This window comes from Thamnophis elegans, chromosome 1, assembly GCF_009769535.1.
Source record: "Thamnophis elegans isolate rThaEle1 chromosome 1, rThaEle1.pri, whole genome shotgun sequence".
NCBI classification, from domain to species: domain Eukaryota; kingdom Metazoa; phylum Chordata; class Lepidosauria; order Squamata; family Colubridae; genus Thamnophis; species Thamnophis elegans.
Window position 1 is genome coordinate 21,942,102 of NC_045541.1, and position 23,345 is coordinate 21,965,446.

Sequence of the window (23,345 nt, forward strand, 5' to 3'; positions counted from 1 at the left end):
GTTATAAATGCAAGCACTATAAATTCATCACTGTCGTAACTGTGAACCATTGTTGTCGGAGGCAGTCACTAAACAAAAGCTGCTTGTACTTCCTTTCACCATAAAGTTTTGGGAAAGGCAATTCTGAGTTAGACAAGAACCAGTGGAAAAATAAGTTGAATCAAGGTCCAGTCTCAGCCGGAACAGTTTTGCTAGGTTTTTACTCAACAAAATTCCACATGAATGGATCTTTAAGCCTCTCTGAAATCCAGCAAAATGTACCTAGATCAGACATTGCTCTTTAACACTTAAAAGGTAAAAGAGTTGTAACCAAGATAAGAAACCAAAGTATTCCAGTAAATGGAGACATCTGGCCTAATCCAGCTGTGGATGTATACACTGTAATATAGCAAGCTCTGCCATAGTTTACAAAACAATCTAAGTCAGGGGTCTCCAACCTTGGCAACTTTATAACTTGTGGACTTCCAACTCCCAGAATTCAACACTGGAAGTTTTGAAGAAGAGATTGGACAACTATTTGTCTGAAATGGGATAAGGCAGTGATGGCAAACATTTTTTGGCTCCCGTGCCAAAAGCGGGTGAAACGCAGGGGGGCCATGCACGGGTGTGCCACACCCCTATGTGCACACCACCCTGGCGCGGATGCGTGCGTGACCAGCACACACAGACCACTTTTGGCATGGTTTTTCACCCTCCCCAGGCTCCAGAGGTTTTCTAGGAGCCCGGGGAGGGTGAAAACAGCCTCCCCCTGCTCCCCCGGATGCCCTCCAGAGGGCAAAAAACAGACCTACGGGGAAACCAGAGGTTCGGGAATGGTGGCTTCTGGTTTGTCCGAAGGGCAAGTTTTTGTCCTCTGGAGCCTTCAGGGAAGGCTACGGAGGGCAAAAACGGCCTCAAAAGAAGGCCGAAGTCAGCTGGCCAATGTGCGCATGCGCACTGGCCAGCTGACAGGGCAACGCCTCGCCTGCCCTGATAAATGGTTCCATGTGCCACCTGTGGCACGTGTGCCATAGGTTCACCATCACGGGAATAGGGTTTCCTGCCTGAGCAAGGGGGTTGGGTTAGAAGACCTCCAAAGTGCTTTCCAACTGTTATTCTATTCTATTCTACTGAACAAGCTGTAATTTGCTAGTTTATCACACTAAACTATATACCAGCTCTGCTGGCTGGAGAATTCTATATACCATGGTTTTCAAACCACAATGAGTGGGTCCATATAGTACTGCTAAGCCAAAACTAAGTAATTTACATTATGGCTTAGTTAAATGTATAAACTAGTTCTCATGTTAAGCTTTCATATAAAAATATGGGTGTTCCATCACTAGAAGCTTTTAAGAATAGTTTGGAGAGCCATTTGTTCAGAATGGTATAGAATTCTGGGAGCTGAAGTCCTCAAGTCGTAAAGTTGCCCAAGGTTGGAGACCCCTGATCTGTGACTTGGCTTCTACAACTAAGCCATAAATATTTATAAACTACTGGGTTGATATGATAGGCTAAACCAAAACCAGGCAGATTACACTGATGCTTAGCTTATTCAGTAAACTCAACTGATTAGGTCCGGCTTCAGAAAATGTTATCTGGAAAACAATGGAGAGTCTAGTTAAAACAAAGTTTTATATTCTAAAAGACTGATCCTTTGTCCCTAAGTCTATCCTCCTCTAATGTGAATAACTTCAATCACTGCTTGACATTTAGTTGAAATGTTTCAATAAAAAGAGAAAAAACAAGCCATTTGAAAATGTATTAATTTAATCAACTTATGGAGAACATTTAGGACCATTTTATTAATAAGCAACTGATGTCAACATTGTAACAGTAGTTGTACAATTAACTTATCAATATGTGATCAATATGTTCTACATCATTAGCAGAAAATTCAATTCTTCCGTTAGCTAGTAATATAGAGGATTAACTTTTTAAATTTGATGTGCAACCCCAAAATGTTATGTTAAATGTATCCATGGATGTGCTTTTAAACTTTTTTTTATTGGAACCCCACTTGAAGCTTTAATCTGAATTAAGGTTGGCTGAACCCCCCCCCCTCCGCTTTTCTCCCATTTACGCCATGATCCAGACCCAAACTAATCACCCTACTGCTACATAAAAATCCACCACCATAAGGCAAATAGAGAGATACATTTAACGTAACAATCTAGTTCCTAATATAGGCACGTTTAGTATAAAGTGACTCCTAAATTAACTGGTTTTCTAAACTGAAAACAACACAACTCTATTCTTCTCCTTAAATTCAACATATGTTTCTGAAATGGTGCACAAACATGTGCCATTGAAAGATCTAAACACCAATACTCCGGTTTCCAATGTTGAATTTCAAGCTCTCTCCTGCACATCTTTAAGAAAACCAGATCTAACCAGTTACATTCCAGGCACAAAAGGTTGATTCCCTCTTGCCCATTTTCTGCTACTTGTTCTTTTTCACAATCTACTTTTGAAAGGCCTCCCCATTTGCCTCACTATATGGGGGAAATCACAGTTTGATCCAAGGTCCTTCATCTGTGTGGGGACATAGTTGTCTCATTCTTTACATCTCATTACTTGCTATGAATTGGAAGCAACTGTGAACAGTGGGCAACTGTGACTGAAAACTTGTTCTACCAGGGTGGCACCAAAAACATTTTACTAATATTAAGCTGATCCTGTAAAACTGATGTTCAAGGGTACTTCAGGCAGAATCTCCCAAAAACTTGCTTATGGCTTATCAAAATGGACTTTTTCTCTTGCAATTTTCATAATAACTTCAGTTACCTTGAAACCTATTGAAGAGTCATGCTGTGCAGTCTGCAACAGGGCCTACCATAGTCCTCACTGAGAGTGTCTGGAAAAAGCCCGTAAGAAGGCTAGAACCAGTCTGAAAGCAGCAAGGCACTTTTCCAGGCTCACTCATCCTCTCCATGAGCAGTCCTGACCAGTTATCACAATGTTGTATTAAGCATCTTGTCTTATTTAAAACATTTTCATTATTTGGTAAGAGCACCTGCTGGGAGGTGCTCATGCTATGATTAGACCCTCAAAAGCCAGGGCACCACACAGGCTTCTAGTTTGTCTCCAGCAGTTTTGCTCCATAAGGGAAGAGGTTTCTGAGCTTCCTTACCCTCTTGGCTCCTGCATGGTTGTGTACATTTGGATACGTGGTGAAAAGTATTGCAACTTAAATGATTTTGACTCTATGCGTATTGGATTCTCATGAAAGGGCAGCAAGGTATTACAATGCAGCAGTGGAGAAAAATTAAACATGCCATATACCAATATATCGCTTTCACAAGTCTGTCGGTATGCCTTGAAAAGATAAGCAACAGCTTCTTTATTTGGTGTATTTCTGATTCTTTTTTAATGAACATCACTTTTCAAAATTAGCATTCAGCTAGTGCATATTTTACAAGTAACTCCTGCTAGTACTCCAAACGATTTAACAATTAAAAAAGGTTTAGCAAAATAGGCATAAGTAAAGCAATTTACATTGTTCACAGTTATCTGCATTGTGTCTTTCTCCAAAAGCCTGTTCACCTTTGTGACTTCACAATTACTTTGATAGGACTGTACCCACATGACACAAGATAATACTTCATGATTTCAACACTCCTTTTTATCTATAAAGATATGGAACATATCTGCAAAATATATAATTCTGTGCGACCTAAGGAAAAAGAGGATTAAGAAAATCCCACCAGTAAAATAAACCAATTGAGCACCTTAAGTGAGACTAGAAATTTGGGGGATAGCATAAATTTGGTCACAACAAGAGAAGACAACCAGGAAATTAAACTTCTGCTTTAATTCTATCAAAAAGGCAACTTTATTCCCTGTAACATACATTTGGTTTATATTTGGTACTCTACAAAAACAAAATCCAAATCCTCCATGTATCCCCGTACGAGTAAGAAACTAAACCAGTAATGGTAAGGATACCTTACCCTAACCCAGAAGTAAAAATTAATGCCCATATGTGGCCGTCTTTAACTGGAATCCACTTGGATTCCATCTGCTGACAAACAGTTTTGTGCTTCCCTTCTCTATAGCCCCCTGCATCTTCATTAGAGTCTACTCTGAAGAAATGGGACTTTAGCGAGATGGAGTCACAGAGTATTTGAGCACCTCTCTCTTTGGCTGACTACATCTTAACTGAGACCAACGGGCAACTAGATGGAGTGATCCAAATAGCCAATCTCTATTGAATACAATTTTATTTCTGTGGATTAAATTTAGAAAATGGCTGCCTGTTTTGTAATCATGGTAATGCGCCATCAGTATTACAGCATAATAATGTGTATATGCCTATTCTAAAAGTATGTTTAAGCCATCTGCTATAGCAATCTTTAAGATTTGAACAAGTGTTGATTTTTGTCTTGGACCAGATAACACTCATGTTTCTGACTTTAGCTACATAGTTAAATTTGTATATTAAACTTCAATTTTGTTATCAAAGCAGAATAAAAGCTAAAAAATGTTTCAAGTACTTTTGTTTATATATGCTTCTTTACAATGAAACTGATTAAATCTCCTTCTTTCACAATAATGGATTTGGATGGGTGTAACATGTAAACAGTTTAGTCCCAATAAAGCGATCTTGATATAGGCATGCTTAGTAAGAATAACTTACTCTAAGGAGCAGCTCTTGGATTAGCATAAAATAATATCCCTTCCCTCAGCTTTTCTGCCAAAAGGAATTTTTGCTCAGGAGATTCTATTCTATCATTGACAGAATAAAATTCTAGACCCATTGCATGGTTTTAACTATCCCGTGAAATATTACATTATATATTTAATTTAAATGCTCTCGGATACTTTTAGAAACTTGGTATTTTGTTTTTGTGGGTAAACAACTTAAACATTGCTTTGATTTGTAAAGGCTGAAATCCCCCCCCCCCCCAAATGGAAGATTAGAACTAATAGCACTATTTTTATTCTATTCTTAGGAAAAGTTGCCCACTAAAGTAAATGAAGACTGATTATGAAGTTTGACATTTTATGTAACAATGAATTCCAATATCGAGAAAGAAAGGTTTACTTTTCTGGCTCAGTAAGGTTGATAAGAGGATTTAAAAACATTTAATTTTTTAAAAATAGTATCAGAGAGGAAAACATGTTTTGTCTCCTATCCAAATATCAACCTTTTTTTCCTCCAATTGCAGCTTGGTATTGCTTCTCTGCGCTTTAACTGTTCAACAGAAAATCGTATTTCAGTTAAATATATTGCCTATTTTTCATCTGCTTCCCCAAAGTGCTTTTCTATCAAGGAAGTCTCCAACCACTATCAGGTTCACTCTCAAACATTTCAGCACCTACAGCAGGAAAGCCATCCAAATAGGTTAGCAATTGCATGGATCTAACTATACTCTGAACTGACTGCATCTGAACAGTCTTCACTCTGCAATTGAAAGGAGAAATAAAATTTGCAGGGAAGGAAAAGCTTTTGAAACTAAGTCCATGCTATTTTTGGATACTGGGAAAAGCTATGAGAGTCAAATATTATTCTTTCCGGTACTTCAGTGTGGTGAGTAACAAGGTTATAAAAGGCTTCCATTCCCAAATATGTTATTGGGGTCCACAAATTGTTTGATGGATTTCAGCATCCCAAAGCCAACATCGGATACACATTCTTTCAGCCAGCGTTTTCGTAACTTGCCCACTGGAAGAAAAAAACAACAAAAAGTGTCTTTAATATTCACCATAATAGCAGGAACCAATTAATCTTATGGCCATGAATGAACAAACACTGGGTGATAAATGTTTTTATTCAAAAATGAGAAATGTTTTGCTTTATTTGATTTATTGAGCCCACCAGACTATCAAGCTCATTAAGTTCAATGTATTCCCAAAGGAAACCTGGATTCCAGACTGCCTTTTCTCTGTACAAAGTATGAAATTTAGATCAAGTTTAGGCAAAGATGATGTCTTGCATTAAATATAATTAAACCGAAGCAGCATATATTTACATGTGAGTAGAGAATTCTGTGCTCTGTTTCAAACAAACAATGCAGAGATTATAATGAACTAGACAAATGTTATTTTATGAAAAACACTCAGGTTATCAAATAAACAAGAAAACACATTTCTCAAAAGTAGGGTGACAGATTTTGGCTGTAGTTCTATCTGTATCTATATTTAGGAGTTACTTCCTCTGAACCCAGTCAAATACTTTATTTAACCAAATGTGAATAACTACACAAGGAATCTGTCTCCGGTACAGACACTCTTATTGTACATGCAAAGCAAATAATAACAACAATAACAACAATAATAATACCAATAAAATGGGCAGTAAAGACAATAATAAGAAATAATACTACACCCCACATTAGATGGAGTAATAGATATTAGGCATTGTTTAACCTACATCTTAGTATTATATTTGCATTCAAGACCATTGCTAGCTGTTACTATTTTTACATAACTTTTTGGGGGGTGTGTGTGGGGGGCTTCAAGCTAGTCTTGACTCCTACTGACTGCCTGGACAGGTCCCTGTAATTCTTTTTGCAATGTTTTTGAAAATGGCTTGCTTTCTTCCTAAATCTGAATGGCCCCAAGTCACCCCAACTGGCTGTGTGCCTTTAACTACTACCCCAAGCTGGTTTCCCCCCACAACTTAAAAAATTATAAATATGAATATAAACTTGACAGTTTATAACACACAGCCACAAAATTACAGTTGCTTTAAATGAAATCAGCTCTATCATTAAGCAAGTATTATAACAGCATTTAATTTTTGATTGAATAAATTGAAGCAAGTGTTGGATACAGCATGAATTTAAACCAAAAGCTTGATGTATTTGTGTGATACATCATACAAATGTAAGGGGAAAAGGAAGTCGCAAACAAAGGATGCTTCTTGTCTTAGATGCCTCCCTCTCCCACTACCCTCTTCAACTAAATCTAGGATGCCCCATGCTTGAGGTAGCTGGTTAAATTGCCTCAGGGATAATGAATGATATGAACAGAGTATTATTGTTTCTTTCCCCTGCCAACTATCAGCCTGTCACTAAGCTCTCTGGAAAAACAACAACAACAAGTCTGACCAGGAGCATGTTCTCAGCCACCGATGTGCCAACCAGAGCTAAAGAGACAATGTATAGTCTAAGCCACTATACTCCATTATCTGTAATATTGTTTAAGTGAATGTATCCTGTGGATATAGATGTAATTGTCTAAAAAAAGACTGAAAACAACTGGTCCAACAAGCTGGAGCACATTAAAGCCCCAGCAGGATGTCCAACAGCTAGCAGGCCTGTCTTTTTCCCCACCTCCACAATAATGCGACTCCACCAGGGACTGAACTGATGTCTGAACAGCCACCAAACAGCCACTGCATATTTAATGAAGTTGCTCACCGAGTGCTGGAAAACAGAAGGTGCTTGGACTGCATCATTAGTTCTGTCACTATGATAATTTACACATCTATCTTGTCACATTTTCTATGCTTTATACTTTTACAATAATAAATCTAACATACATTTGATTAGCGAACCGGAAAGTAAAAAAGCTGTGCAGCGCACACCGGTGGTCTTTTATGAACGTATTTGGTAAAGAAATTAACCCATTTGTAGCATAAAGTTGCAAACCCTGACTGTCAATTTTCACTGTGTTAGAGGCCCACAGTTGCTTTTTTGCAAGTATAACCAACCAGGCAAGGGGTCGTTTAAAAAAAAAGATGATTTTATTTTGCCTGGAAAATATAGAGCCATTTCTCAGATAAAATAACAGATGCCCCACCTGACTACATGAATTCATGAGGCAGGGTGTCTTGCAGTAAAAGGTACAACCTACTTTGCCTCTTTTCCATAGTGTGTAAATATAACACTGTTTTTTTAAATATCCAAATTATTTGTTACTTGCAATCACTGATGTACATATGTAACAAGCATATATATATGTAACACTCTTATAGTGAATCTTTAATCTTTATTCTGCTTTAAGTTTATAGTTACTGCTTTTATTCCACCTAATTCATTTTAATTAAGACCCTTTTTAGGTCTAGTGAAAGACGTAAAAGCACATTATTTTATTTTGCAGTCTTTAATTTCACAGCTACTGCAAATGCTTGCTTTTACACATCCCTTCAGCCAGCCTCTTAATATCTATAGTGGATTTGCTTCAGTGACATAGCTGAATAACAATTTACTTGAGACCTTGAAACTGCAAGTGAATATTCATGAACATCTCTTCAATAAACACAAAAAATACTGCCCAGCTGATAACTGCTAAATGAATCAATCAAACCATTTTTAATCAACAGAAACAAACACAAATGCAAAAGATTAAGCTATCTTGAATATTGTAGAAATATTTACGAACCTAGCAGAGTTTTAATTGCTTATTTTTATTCCAAGTGGTTATTTTATTTATCTAGGCTCAAAGATACTACTGTCTCTCTTCAAGATACTTATTTTAACACATTTGGTATATTATAGTGGACTATTACATTTAAATAACATGGACAGCCCTAACATGAGTGTTAACTACTGCACTATAATACACAGACACACAGATGCAAGCAAATGACAACGGTGGCCAGCCCACCTATACTGAATAGACTCATCAATGCAAAATCTACACTTCTCATGATTCCTACTCTGCATTTCCAAAGCTACTGGCAATTGGAAGATCAGCATAATAGAAGGGAAGTCAAGAGAAGTTGGAAATGTCCTCTACTCTCTCAGCAAATTTTGTCTTCAAAATACAATGCTTTCCCACGGAATGGAAATGTTTCTTTTTTCTCGTTTCAAATTATCCTTAGCTAACATTAAATGATATATTTATACACAAAATAAATACTGAGATGAAAGCAATAAAGTTATTTGCAAAGGGCAACTATTTCTCATGATTCGAATTTCTCAAGATTTTCTTTTTCTTTTTTTTCCCCCAGAAGAACTGATAGGAGTAAACACTTTGGTATAAACTGTCTACTTCTTTCCATAAAAGCAGTAAGTACTATGAAGATTGAGTTAAACATACTTTATATTCCTTATAGCCTCAAGTCCCAGACTACATCTGTTTTCTTTGATACACAAAACCAGAGTTAAAATAGCTCCATTTATCACAAGATGATTGTGGTAGGCAGACAAACCAGGCTGTCTGTTTCGGGATAGTGAAAGCAACTGTTATTAATCACAATTATAGGGTGAACTCTGAAGAGGAATTGCATCAATATTCTCCCTTCCACATGCAGGAACAGAAAGAAACAGTAAGAATGTCATGGTAAGGCCTAAAGGTCAGTAAATAATAATAAACAAGGATACTACCAGTTTAATCCCAAATCATAAATTACAGCTCAGAATAAGTATTAAAAGTCACTGGGGGAATTTAACACATGGTATTTGATAGAGCTACAGAAATGCCTTTTTGCAAAATTGAAAAATACAAAATTCAAAGTTTATTTATATGCTCTGCCAGAGAGCCAGACTCAAAATATGAAGAAGCCACAATTCTTTGGTCAAAGTTTTAAGGCTTCTATGACTATTGCATGCAACATTCCTTTGTTAAACTTGTCTCCAACTATATCCTTAGTTTTAGAATAGGCAATAAACATAAATAGAACATGAGTTACAGAAATACTACAGCCATTGTTAGCTGCTAAATTTCTGCTTAAATAACAAATGTAGCTTCATGTAGCTTAACTCATGGACAGGCAACCTAGTACTGTGGAGATCTGATGCTACAATCTCTTTCAACTGATCAGGGCAAGAGAAATGAAAGCCCAAATCATCTGTACAATAGCTGGTTGCCTACTCAATTGTTCTCTAGATCAATTCCAGACACTTCCATTGATTCTGCCTACTGGCTCTCAATGTTTGCTTCTAAGGCTGATGCAGGCATTCCCGCGAATGCCAAATTCAACATAGCAGCCACAACTCATTGGTCCCAGTAGCTCACTTCTCATTCCATTCTGCCCAGGAAGACATTTCAGATTCATGGTGAGATTTCCAATATCCAGTCTGTAGCAAATCGTGAGATATCTGCTAAGAAATGTTACAGAACCAATGCAGACTTAGAGCATTGCTTCTGAGTACTCTTGACTTATATCCTCATAGGGACATTTTGTTTATTTTTAGGTGGGAACCCATGTTTTCACATTTATTTTATACCCGAATGAGTGGAATATCCTAGAACTGAGCTCTTAAGTTGGAACTGTTCAGGCCATGCCTCCTGCTTTTCTTGTTCAATTTCCAAGCAATACAAAGCAGAATATGGAAAACAAAAGGAACCAGCAACCACTGTAAGAAATAAAGTATGCAGTGGGAGACAATCTATCTCCTTTGTCATCCTACAAACTTCAGGTACGTTTGCCTGGATGAGCGGTATTAGTGAATGAGAACTGCATGAAAAAAGCATGCATTGTCCTTTGCATGGGTATCACGCACAGCCCAGATCTAGGAGAGGTGTCTATCCACACCACAGATGCCTCTGAGAGGTGTCTATCCACACCACAGATGCCTCAGCAGCATGCCTGGTAGAATGTACCATGATGAGATTTGGTGGACAGAGATCTCCTAACCAATTATTCTATTTGAGAGCAAAATGATATAGAAAAACAACATAGGTGGATTGAAGACACTATTTTAAAATATGCATTCAGGAAACAACATTCATTTGGCCATTATAACAAAGAGCTGCTAGTCTTGAAAATATATCATTGTAATCCAGGTTGAAGACAGGGAGTTTGCATCCATTAAGTAAATGGTGAAATACTGTCAGGAGCAACAACAGCTTTGACAAGTAATCAGATAAGTTAATTATTGATATACTTGGGCAGATGATCATTTTACTTCTATGCATTGGAAGACATGGGCTCAAAGCTCATCACCCAGAGGCAGCCATTAGAAGCACATTTTTTTTCAGATCAGCAATTTATGGAAACAGGTACAAGTTGTTTGAAAGATTCTCTCAGAATCCCAGAAAAAGCACTGGAAAGATATAGGCCCATGATGGCGAACCTATGGCACCCATGCCACACGGAGGTCTCTCTGCTGGCACAGGAGCTGTCGCCCCAGCTCAGCTCCACTGCACATACGTGTGCGCCTCCCACCAGCCAGCTGATTTTGGGGTCTCTGTTGCCCGTGCGAAAGACTCACGTGCATGTACATGGGGATATCGTGGGTGCACGCATTTTTGGTCCCAGGCTTCAGGGAGGCCTGCTAGGCTCAAAATGGGCCACGGGGGGGCATGGGCAGGGGGAGTGTGTGTATGGGGGGGTTGTGCGTGCATGTGCAATGGGGCAGGGCGCACGGGGGGTTGTGTGCACACTGCATTATGGGTGTAGGCACACACACATGCACTTTCACACACACGTGCGTGCTTTTGGCACACGAGAACAAAAAGCTTAGCCATCAATGATATAGGCCAAGTGATTTGGGGGAACATGCTGGCATTAAGGAGCTTTCTTTGATCAATGACACATAAGGGGGAGAATGCTGAGGAATTGCGAACAGGAATAAAACACTTCTGTCAGATATATTGTTATGAAAGAAATGGTGAGTCTTCTGGATTTTAGAGAAAATAGAAATCCATCTTACACATGAAAAATGAGTTCCAGTCACAGCAGGCTGTTAAATTTCTAAATGAAATCCATTAAATGCAGCATGAATTATTAGTACAGAAACCGTGAGCCTTACAGTATACTGTAGAAGAGATTCAAATATCAGTATAACCCACAGGATGGAAGAATTAGAACTGTAATAATTAAAATCTGAATCTTTAATTAGGGTGGAAGTTGCTGGACCACATGATTAATCAGCTTCAAAACCAAAAAGACATCTTTTTTTCAAAACAATATGGCTGAATATCCCATTTCTGAACACTGAGAGGACGAATCCAACTAATATTGTTTCAAGTGCAATATCTATGAAAACCACTGTGGTCATCTCCTAAGCAAAAAGAGAGCATTCTAATGTCAATAAGACAATAAGACATTAAAGCAATGTCTTATTGACATAAGTGCAAGAACAATATTTGACTCAAGCAGTTGAAGGGAGAGTAGAAATGGTTGAGTAGAAAGCAGCATCTGCCTGTAACATTGGAGTTGTGTGAATAAAACACTTGGAAAAAGAACGGCTGATAAATAACTTTTCCTACTGTAATTGGAAAGACTTTGGTCATTCAAACTATCCACATTTTTAAAAGAAATTTCAATCTTTAATTATGCCTCTACTTTTCCTACTTTTTCCTTCTTTTTGTATTGATGGACTAACTGAAGCAAAAATAGAAGTTGAGATGCTCTGTCTTTTCCTTGTTATCTGTTGATATTTTGCCTTTGTACTGAGCAAATACTAATTAGATTCTTTCTTTTCTTTTTCTACTGAAAACACTTTAAGCCCATTTATTATTCTTAATATCCTTTGCGGAAGTCATTTCAGTTTAACCTAATACTTGCCTGACAGAAGCATTACATTCAATGTTTCCGTTTTTACCTGGCCTCCTTTCCTGGTTTTTTTCATGTGTTTTTATTTTGTCATTAGATTTTCACTAATCTTTTGTGTAGCCGAAATAGCCTCCTGTCTTCCTTTCCTTCTCACTAGAATAGTTTTCTTTAACAGTTAGTGACTACATAATTCAGGGGTGTAAAACCCGATCACATCAACGGGCTGAATCAGGATGTTTTTTGCCTTTGTGGAGGTGGGGTGGACATGGCTTACGTGGCTCAAGCCACCAGTTTGACAGGCCTGACATAAATTGTAAGTCTTACTTTCCCTTATAATCAAAAACATCAGCATTATGTGATCATTCTCCCACCCAATGTGCTAGCTACTTCCACTTCCTTTTTCTATGCTCTAAATAAGAACTATTTACAAGATAAATTAAGGGTTTTCTGGAATAGCTATGCTTGGCAAGGTTTCTCTCTCATGAATCTGGATTTAAGATGAGGCTACCAAAACAAACAATAAGAAACAGAAAAGGGTATATACATAAAATTCCTTTAAAGTCCCAGCTTTCATTCTTTGTCTGTCAGGGTTGTTAAATTTCATGTAAACCAATCCTGGCTTACTGTATTTCTTTCCCCCAAAATGTGCATATGGAAGCATTTTACATATCTGCAGTCCAGGTGTCTCTATGCATTTATCATAAGCCACATTTCAAAAAAATGCTCAGATCAGGAGAGAGAGAGAAAAAAAAAAACTTCTGAAACAATCTTCCTGTATTTGTAAAACAAATCTGTTTCATCTGTACCCATGCATAATTCCTTTTTGCAAACAAAAATAAACGGAGAAAGAAAATTTGGAAATAAAATTAATTGATAATCAGCCTCACTGAATTCAGCTTTAAGTTTCAGATCTGTATACATAAACTTTTGCTATGCCAGGAGTTCATCTATTTAGACCAGTCAGCCGCATAAAAGTTGGGGTTAAGATTGGAAAGCAATTCTTTAGGCACTGAGCTGTTTTGTTCCTCTTGCTCTTCTCTTCATACAAAAATTGAGTGTCTGCAATGAAGAACCTCCATAGCTGTTGATGGATATTAAAAATCATCTTGACTTCCCCCATCTTTCCCCAGCTGTGCTGGCTAGTCTAATTTTCAAGAGCATTCAAGCTTTCAACTCAATATCTGTTCCCACTTGATTTAATTATTAGAAACTCCTGCTCAGTTTTCAATAGTATTGCCAGCACATAGAAGATGACCACCCTCAATGAAAAATTAGTCTTCCTATTTGGTAAATATAAGTGCTTTGTAAAAGATTCTCCATTTCATAGTATAAGATAGCCACCAAGAGTATCTGGATTGTGGTTGGAGATAGGCAGGTAGGTAGACAGACAGGTCAAGTGGTAATAAGAATGATTAACACTATCTAAAAACAGGACTTCTTCAAAACAGGAATGGAAAGCATTTTGTATGATTTATATTTTTAATCAAATAAGTCAAAGTGACTAGACTAATAAAAATATAAAACAGCTCACAATTATCTTTCAGTCTGTTCACTTTTTCCAATTTTATAATGTAGTTTTAACTCAAAAGATGACATTTTAGAGAATGAAAGAAAATATTTTCCACTTTTTAAAAGACATGCAGAACCTACACATAATGGATTTAGGGCTGAAAATGTTGAAAACTGACATGGATCAGTTTATAAACTGATGTATTGTCACCAGCCATTTTGCCAGAAATTATAAATGTAACATTTTAGACATGTATCACAGAAAAAAGCTTGGGGATGTAATCTCTGTTATGTAGGTGTCTGACATATATAAAATATCCTAAAAATATTAAACTCTTGTGCTGTATTTATCTTAATCTTACTCCTACTAATCATCTCCCATCCCTATGTTAAAAGGCATGTTTTAGTTGGACATTCTTCAAATGTGACAAAATTTCTTTGTTAGTTAGTTGCCACACTAAGTTTGCTTACTGTATAGGAAGCTTCTGTCAGCTTGGAAGGTATATAACAATGTATGTCTAAAACAACATATACTGTAAATATTCCTAATACTAGATATTAGGGTTGTGTAAAATATTTAAAACTCAAAATGGATTATTTCAACCTTGACAGAAATATTCCAGATTGACAGTATTTCATTCTTGACAATTGGGCCCAATTTTGGGATAGTTGTGGCTATATATTCTGAAACTATTTGGCCATAATAAGCATCACAATAGCATGCAGTCTGAAATTGGAAAACTTATTTTGGAACGTTTGTATAATTTCACATGTTACACCTGTGTACTTGACATCTATACATTTTGGTTCTGTGAGCAAAAAAATGAATCTTACATTTTCTGAGAACTAAAAATGCTATTTTAATGTATGCATTAAGACTGTTTCAAACCAACTGGGATTATAGGAAACATTACAAAGTCATCTGTATATAGGAATATGGCAAAAGTATTTTACATAAAATACAAAGATGAAAAAGGAGATCAATGAAGGTTTCAGTTGTATGGTCTCACATTAAAAAATTAATACAAAGGGAGCCTATAAAATGTCTGATTCCACCCAGATTAGGCTCTTGTTCTATGTATTTCATTACTATTGGCAGGTTACTGTACAACCATGTGTGAGTAAAAAAATATATCTATCTGCAGGAGATTCCTCTAATTAGGGGTCCTCAACCCTGGTCTGTGGCTCAGTGCTGGGCTGCAGCCTGTTTGAAACCAGGCCGTGGAAGTGGCATGTATATACGTGTAGCTGCATTTGTGAAAGAGGGGTGTGTGAAACCATCCCATCTATCCCCCGCTGCTTCCATTGGTCTGCCAAGCCCGAAAGGTTGGAAACCGCTGCTCTAATTCTTTCCACAGGAGTATCAAATACAAAGCATTTTACACACTGACAGATAAGTGTACAATTCTCTTAGGTTTCTCTGTGTATTAACTGAACATGCCTGACAGATTCTAAAACTGGCTAGGTCACATGTTCCAGCCACTCTATAAGCTTCCAGGAGAGATGATGAGTGTTTTATTTGCTAATGATGCTAAGCAGTCTAATTGGGCTATAATCTGCAGGAGTATCTTTTCTCTTTTTAGATATATATGAATCAAACAGGCCTACTACAAAGTGAGTAACTAAAAGTATGATCTGTAACAATACCTCCATGATGATGTGACAAACTTCCTCCATTAGCAAGGATTTCATCTCTAGCTGCTGTCTAAAAGGAATAAAGTAATTTAAATCATTCAGTTGTTCAAGCAGGGAAGATAATATGTTTCATTTAGTCACCAGCAAATATAAATGAAGGGGGTATTGCACTATTTACACTTAAATAAGGACAGTAGTTTTACCTGCAATTTACCTTTTGAGAGACATGTTTCCAAAATGTTTTTAAAAGTCCCTGATAAAAATGAAAACAATCCCTTTCAAAGCATTTTCACGCTGAAGTTCTATGTAAACATAATATTAGTTGCAATATGTATCAAAAGTGCAATTAAATAGCAAATGTTAGCACATCTTCATCCTCACGCTTAGTCCATTCAATTCTGCTAATAAGTAAAACTTTGATAGAATTCTGCAAATATCCTGGATTGCTTTTAAAACGCAAACAAACAGAAAAGCATCTCAGTTATGGTGTTAATTGGATGATGGGGGAAATAGAAGTTAGGAATTTTTTTTAGAAATGAGGTTAGAGTTTGGGAGGAAAAACGTAGGAAGGTTCAACTTGATAAGAACTTAATAGCAATAGCAATAGCAGTTAGACTTATATACCGCTTCATAGGGCTTTCAGCCCTCTCTAAGCGGTTTACACGTGGCACGACAAAACCGCGGTCCACTAAAGCGCGCCCGATTAAAGCGCGTACCTGACGTCATCAGCAGCGCGACAAATAAAATTAAAAATAAATTAAATTAAATTAAAATTAAAATTAAATTAAAGCAAGCCGATTCACATAAAGGTAAGGGTTAGGTTTAGGGTTAGGGTTAGGTTAAGGGTTAGGTTTAGGGTTACGTTAAGCGTTAGGGTTAGGTTTAGGGTTAGGTTAAGGGTTAGCGTTAGGTTTAGCGTTAGGTTAAGGGTTAGGCTTAGGGTTAGGTTTAGGGTTAGGTTTGGGGGGGTTAGGTTTAGATTTATGCGTTAATTTTAAATTTACCGCTCACAGCGTGCTGTTTTCGTCGCGCTGTGATGACGTCACGTACGTGCTTTCATCAAGCGCGCTTTAGTCTACCGCGGTTTTGTGGTGGAACTGGTTTACAGAGTCAGCATATTGCCCCCACAGTCTGGGTCCTCATTTCACCCACCTCGGAAGGATGGAAGGCTGAGTCAACCTTGAGCAGGTGTGATTAGAACCGCTGAACTGCAGATAACAGTCAGCTGAAGTGGCCTGCAGTACTGCACCCTAACCACTGCGCCACCTCGGCTCTTAGATGGGAAAACCACCACGAAATTCGAAATCAATGAAACAGATGACCAACAAGGTCATAAAAAATAAACATCTCCTTAAAGCTATCAAACAGCCAGTTTCCCATTTAACTTTGGTTTAGGTAACAATTAAACATACACTTTATCTAAAACATTTAAGTTATTAACTATGTAGAATTACCTCTATTTCTTCATAAACCCGAATAGGGTCACTAATTCCTCTGTAGTTAAAGCCCAAATAGAAGTAGACACATGCACCGGCATCATACATCTGTGTCACCCTGTTTTATTTGGGGGGAAAAACATATCAGATCAAATAACTTAGTATTCTTGCACAGAGTCCAATTTAAAAATAAACGATATGGCAATACTGGGATGTACTTGTACAAATATTCCCAGAATTTCCAGCAGCAGGACTTACATTCCCAATGCAACATTTTACTACGTTAAAAAAGAGAGAGCGCAAAAGCTATAGGAAAAAGGAAAAAAGACAGCGGGATGTTTTCTTCAGGAATAGCAAATTTATGTGAACCAGAACAAGAGTTAAACTCAAGTATTCCCATCGCTCTTAAATTTGGATTATTAAGTTTTATTTTCAGCCCAAAGCCCCAAAGTAACAAAGTACCCAGCCAGCATCAGGATATTCTGGGAAGTCCATACATCTCAAAATGGCTACGGTTAGAAAACATTGCATTATAAACAACAATGCTGCTGAAGCTGAACTAACTATGGTTGAAATTACAGTTTGATCAACAGAGAAAAACAAAGTTCATACTATAACTTAGAAACCTGACTTGTTTTGACTAATTATGATTTACAGTTTGTATGACAAACTGTGGTGACTCTAAACAAGATAATGGCTTGTTGTAATTTAATTTTCTTTGCAGCAATTAGGAGATTCAGCTGTTGCAAGTGGGCGTCTTTAGCTATTTTACAAAAACTGGTCACCCAAATAAATAAGGCTGCGTAGCATTAGGCCTTTGGTGCAAAATGATAGCGACGATATTTTAAAAGGATTTTAGAGGTGATAAAGATCACACTATAGGCCTACACATTTTAGAACTTAATTTATATGAAGATGCTTTACCGACAGGTAGTAAATGGTGGAAACTGAACACCTTTTTCTTTGCATTCTCTTGTCATTCTTTCCTTTACATTTTTGCACAGATCTATAACCCTAAAGATAAAATAGTACAAAAGTTAAAAAATCAAAATTATTTAAAGTACTCATAGGTAACATTTTGTGACTGATATAAGAATGGGTTTATTGTAACCCAATACAAGGATTAATTCTGGATCATTAAAAGTAAAAATATGCCTACAAATTCTGCTTGGTTTTTAAATGTACATATTGCCACAAAATAATCAATAAACAACATTTAATAAAAACTGGAATTATATTTAAACATGTTACAATTTTTAACTTGATTAAAGCTCCCTAAATTTAAGGTCTAGATGGATAGTTCTCTTTATCAGGGCTTTTTCCACCACAGGCAAATTATATTGGCTCCACATATTCCTCTCAATGTGGTAAGGAGAACCAGTTGGTCAAGTAAAGATTACAAATTTGATTACATTAATTGTAATAACCAAATATACATAATGTATATATACTTGGTACTTGAAAGCCACAAGATCAAAAAGGTCTGAATGGTTATAGAGCAGTCTCCTATAACCTAAAGCCTTAATTGATAATATTTTGGAAATAATGGAACTCATTTTTGTTTGGGAAATGACAGTCATAACAAATATTAGAAATGTGAAGATGAGCATTTCCAACTTAACAGTCTCTCAGAATCACAAGAACAATTACAGAACTAAATTTAGATGGTTTTTAGAAGATGCTAACAATACGGCCATTTAATTAAGCAGTTCTAATTTTAAGATTTTGGGTACTGTGTTATATTTTTATAATTTATTCTTAAGTTCATATTAAACTTTACTTATGCTCATTAGGACATCACCAGAGAGATGATGATTATCCTTTTCTTTTAAACATCAAGATTTTTCATTGGCTCAAAAAGTGCCTGATAGCAGAAGTTCTTCTATTGTAGGATGGGGAAGTTAGGAGCCTAGTGAACAGGTTTCCTTACTTCATCAAGAATCTTTGATGTATTATTATTGAAATAAGTTTCACATAACTGTGAAATATAGTTTTTTTCTATTATTCCAGAAAAAATCTTTATATTCTACAAAATACTCAGATCATTAAAACCTAAAACCACCACTTTCTAACAAATTTTCCAGAAAAAAGACATAAAGATATGTATTTTCACTGAATAGAGAACATTTTGATTTTACCTATCCCAAGGAACAGATGTTTCGAATGATTCTCCTATTATATAATAATCCATGCCAAGGTCCTATTTAAGAAATCAGAAAAACCTTGGATTAGTATGCCATCTTAGACTCATATATTCACTATGTATATATATATGCAACTGAGAATAGTTAAGATATTACCAAGGCAACAGACCTGTACTTATCTAATTACTGTATTTTTCAGAGTATAAGATGCACCCGAGTATAAGATGTACCAAGATTTGGACGAGGCAAATTTTGAAAAAAAAGTTTTTGCACTCTGCAGACTTCGCAAAAACGCCCCCATTTTTTGCAAAAACGCCCCCATTTTTTGGAAAAACAGCCTCATTTTTTGTCAAAAAAGGGGTATGCATAGCCTTGGTGTGGCTTGTAGAGTGCTTCTGGGGGCTGGGGCAAAAAACAGCCTGGTTTTTGGTCATTTTTGCCTTCCCAAGCCCCCAGGAGCACTCTGGAAGCCTCCTGAGGCTATGCACGGCCATTTTTGCAAAGGGGGTTTGGTGAGGCAAAAAATGCTGTATTTAGTGGATAGGAGGTACCCAGATTTTCAGCCTCTTTTTTGAGGCAAAAAGGTGCATCTTATACTCCGAAAAATATGGTAAATGACTAGGCTCAGTCTAGGAGTATGGAAAATGTATCTGAAACTTTCTTTTAACTTCCTGTCCTATCAAATCTGTCTGTAACATATATTGTGGATTCGATGTATACCTTATGAGCAACATTGTAAAACTATATAATTTTATAAAGCACAAAGACAAAAAGAAGCAAAACAATTCAATTTCCATGAGTATTGTACAAAGTTCAAAGACTATGTATTTACTATCTAAAACCAAACACAAGGGGAAAAAAATACAATAAATATAGTAAAAGTATAAAAATTGCAAGAAAATCCTGAGCAAATTAATAGCTAACAATACCACGAGGTGGAACCAGATGGTTTCTAATAGGTACTTCTTGTTGATAATTTTTTAAAAAACATCTTTTTTAGAGGTTTCTGAAAAGTGATCTCCTCAAAAGATGGGTAATTGCCTCTTGGTCACAATGTCACTTAAAGTTGTTAGCAACTTTCAATCACCATTCGATGTACACGGGACATTTTAATAGCATATGTTCATATGCCTTTCTGAAGCCCTGAAATATGGTGCATTTCTGAACCGAATCAGTTCAAATTTTTTTCTTGCTTCATTTCAATATCTTTTCAAGGTTAAGCAGAGTGGGAAATTATATATATTTACCATATTTTTTGGAGTATAAGACGCACTTATACTCCGGTGCATCTTATACTATGAAAAATACGGTATATATTGTTCGAAAAATAGAATAAACTTACCCTAATATAAGCAATGACATATGTCAGCATATAGCCTCTCTGCCCATTGTCTTCTCCAGCTGCAAGACCACTGCAATTTGAAAATATTAAAATATTATACTTTCTAGCTCTAAAAAGTCAACAACTAGCCATTCTGATGATATAATAATAGTACAGGTAGTCCTCCACTTATGATCACGACTGAGCCCAAAATTTCTGTTGCTAAGCAAGGCAGTTATTAAATGAGTTTTGCCCCATTTTATGACTTTTTGCCAGCGTTGTTAAGCTAATCACTGCAGTTGTTAAGTGAAACATATGGTTGTTTAATAAATCCAGTTTCCCCCATTGACTCTGCATGTTGGAAGCTGGTTGGGAAGCTTACAAATGGTGATCCCAATGGGACAGTGCAACTGTCATAAATACATGCCAGTTGCCAAGCACTTGAATTTTGATCATGTGACCATGGGGATGTTGCAACGATGGTAAGTGTGAAAACTGGTCATAAGACACTTTTTTCAGTGCTGTTGTCACTTCAAACGGTCACTAAAGGAATGGTTGTAAGTCGAGAACTACCTGTACTTTAGTTGCTAGAATTTATATAGATTTAGTTCTAGATATAATAATTGACATAAGAAGTTATACATGCAAATGCATATATACACATAAGGTTTTCAAGTGACACAAAGTCCATCGTTACAATATGTTGATATGGGAACCCTGCAGTTTTGCACTGTTTAGAGACTGAGAAGATAAAGGACAAAGGCTTTTTGCTATTTGGAAAAAAATATTACGCAGGATTTAGAGAAAAATCATTTTAAAAGATTGCTAACACAGTATAGTGGTGAAGTTGGACCAGGAAACCTGAATTCAAGTCTGCAGCAGACCCCAGAGATATTGGACCTGTCCCTTTCTGTCAACCGGTCTCTCTCTGAATACTCTAAAGCAGTGTTTCTCAACCTTGTCAACTTGAAGATGTCTGGACTTCAACTCCCAGAATCCCCCAGCCAGCATTCGCTGGCTGGGGAATTCTGGGAGTTGAAGTCCAGACATCTTCAAGTTAACAAGGTTGAGAAACACTGCTCTAAAGGGTAGGTTTTTTTGCTAGGACAACATATGTCAATCCCCACTTCTCCCATAGGCTTAAAGTATGAAGAGGAAAGGTAGGATATATATGCAATAAAGCAGACTTTTCTAGCCCTGTCAATTCTCTGCATTAGATTTATGCTCATTAGTCAAATTCCTCAGAGTAGGAGTATTTTGGTTTGCTTTTAAAAAGGACACTGCTTTAACTCCACTTGTTGGTGCTAATGAGCACTGCTCTATGGGAGAGTCAGGGGAGTAGGTTGCTAGCGACGTGTTTGATTACATGCAGCAAGAAAGGCAGTTTAAATGGGCTTGGGGATGGTTGATGCCATGGAGCTATCTTATTTCTGCTGTTACTGGATCTTCAAAGGAGCAAGGACCTGAAAGCCAACTGGGTTTGCATTTTGATAAAGTGATAGCCAGACACGAGTAACAGCTGCCTGGTGGGAAGTATAACAACGTCTTTTAATAGCTGGCTGCATTTTCTCCCTTTTTCTCTGGCATTGTGACAAAGAACACAGTGTGCAAAGGACAGTGTACAAGAAAAAACCAATATGGGGCTACTGTACAGAATCAGTAGCTAGAGCAACTAATAGAAGCTCTATTTTATTCCTCATTTTGTAGCTTTCAGGCCAAAAGCAAAGCACAATTAACCAGGGATGTACAGGATACGGAGCAAATTGATTATGAAATTATACACGCGCACACACACTTTCTAAACTTCAAAAGTATGTCTTTGAATCTGAATGTTTTGGGATGTTTTGGAATAATCCTTTTATAGAATAAAGTTGAAAAGTAAAATGCTGTTAGCAAAATCTGTAAAACAACTGAAGTTAACAAAAGATCTGCTTAGCAGTAGCAATGCTGCTTTTTTTTTAAAATGGAAAATAAAGTTGTTGTAATCTGAATAAATATCTTCACCGTAGTTTCATTATCAGACCCATAATCAATCAAACCAGCTGGACACAAATTACCCTTCCATTACTCAGCTTATAAAAGTGAAATGTTTTCTGTTTCCTTGCAACAGCACAGAGCAATAGGTGACAGGAGGTGGGATTTATATAATGAATCAAGTTCTGTTGATTAAAGACAGACAATTTCCTATTTAAAACAGACTTGTTCATTCCAGCTGTAAGTCAATAATGAACATTATTATACCTTAATCTCTAAACATTACTCCCCTTCCCTGCATTGACTCATTTAGTATCAGAAGTTGCTTTGAAATATTAAAAAAAATATTATAAACAGACATGACTTCAGCTGTATGAGATAAGTATTTACATTTTATTGTAACAGTTACGGCTTTGCCAAATTGCACACTTCGACAAACTAATAGCAATAATATTTGTAATATTTATTATAAAAACATGAATATGTAGAAGTGCAGCTAAAAAGAGACAACAATGTTAGTTAGTTCTCACTTTTCCATTTTCTATAACTGAAAATGTGTGATACCCAAAGGTCCATCCAGTTCTACTTTGAAAAGGTTTTAGGATAATAAATGAAAAGTAGCAGTAATAAAACTTTAAAAATCGTACCCAAATTTTGCAGCAATATCATAAACTTGCTTTTCGTGCTGGAGGACTTTCTCTCTGTTACCCTCAAAGACCAACGTAGCAACACATAATACATTGGGATCAAATCCTTTGAACTGTGGAAAGAAAATACCTGCATTATATTATTGTAACATGCATGCCAAGAGCTCAGTTATTATTGTCACTAAATTCATTTTCATATTACTTTTGATAAGATCTATTTCAAAAGTAAGAAGCATGACATGAGGTTTTTTAAAGGATGAAGTTGAAAATTCAGTTTTTGAAGTTTTTAAGGCCCAATTAAACTAA

The 23,345-nt window shown here is 36.6% G+C and overlaps 1 protein-coding gene across 1 annotated transcript in view; it reads right to left on the reverse strand.

Annotated features, from left to right (window-relative positions):
- Positions 1–1,980: 1,980 nt before the first annotated feature.
- Positions 1,981–23,345, reverse strand: part of AGPS (alkylglycerone phosphate synthase) — a 54,382-nt gene continuing 33,017 nt past the window's right edge. Inside the window, 7 exon segments of the mRNA XM_032211703.1 lie at positions 1,981–5,647; positions 15,530–15,587; positions 16,972–17,071; positions 17,878–17,967; positions 19,092–19,153; positions 20,440–20,509; positions 23,040–23,152. Coding sequence (XP_032067594.1) covers positions 5,526–5,647; positions 15,530–15,587; positions 16,972–17,071; positions 17,878–17,967; positions 19,092–19,153; positions 20,440–20,509; positions 23,040–23,152 — 615 coding nt within the window. The 3' untranslated portion in view covers positions 1,981–5,525.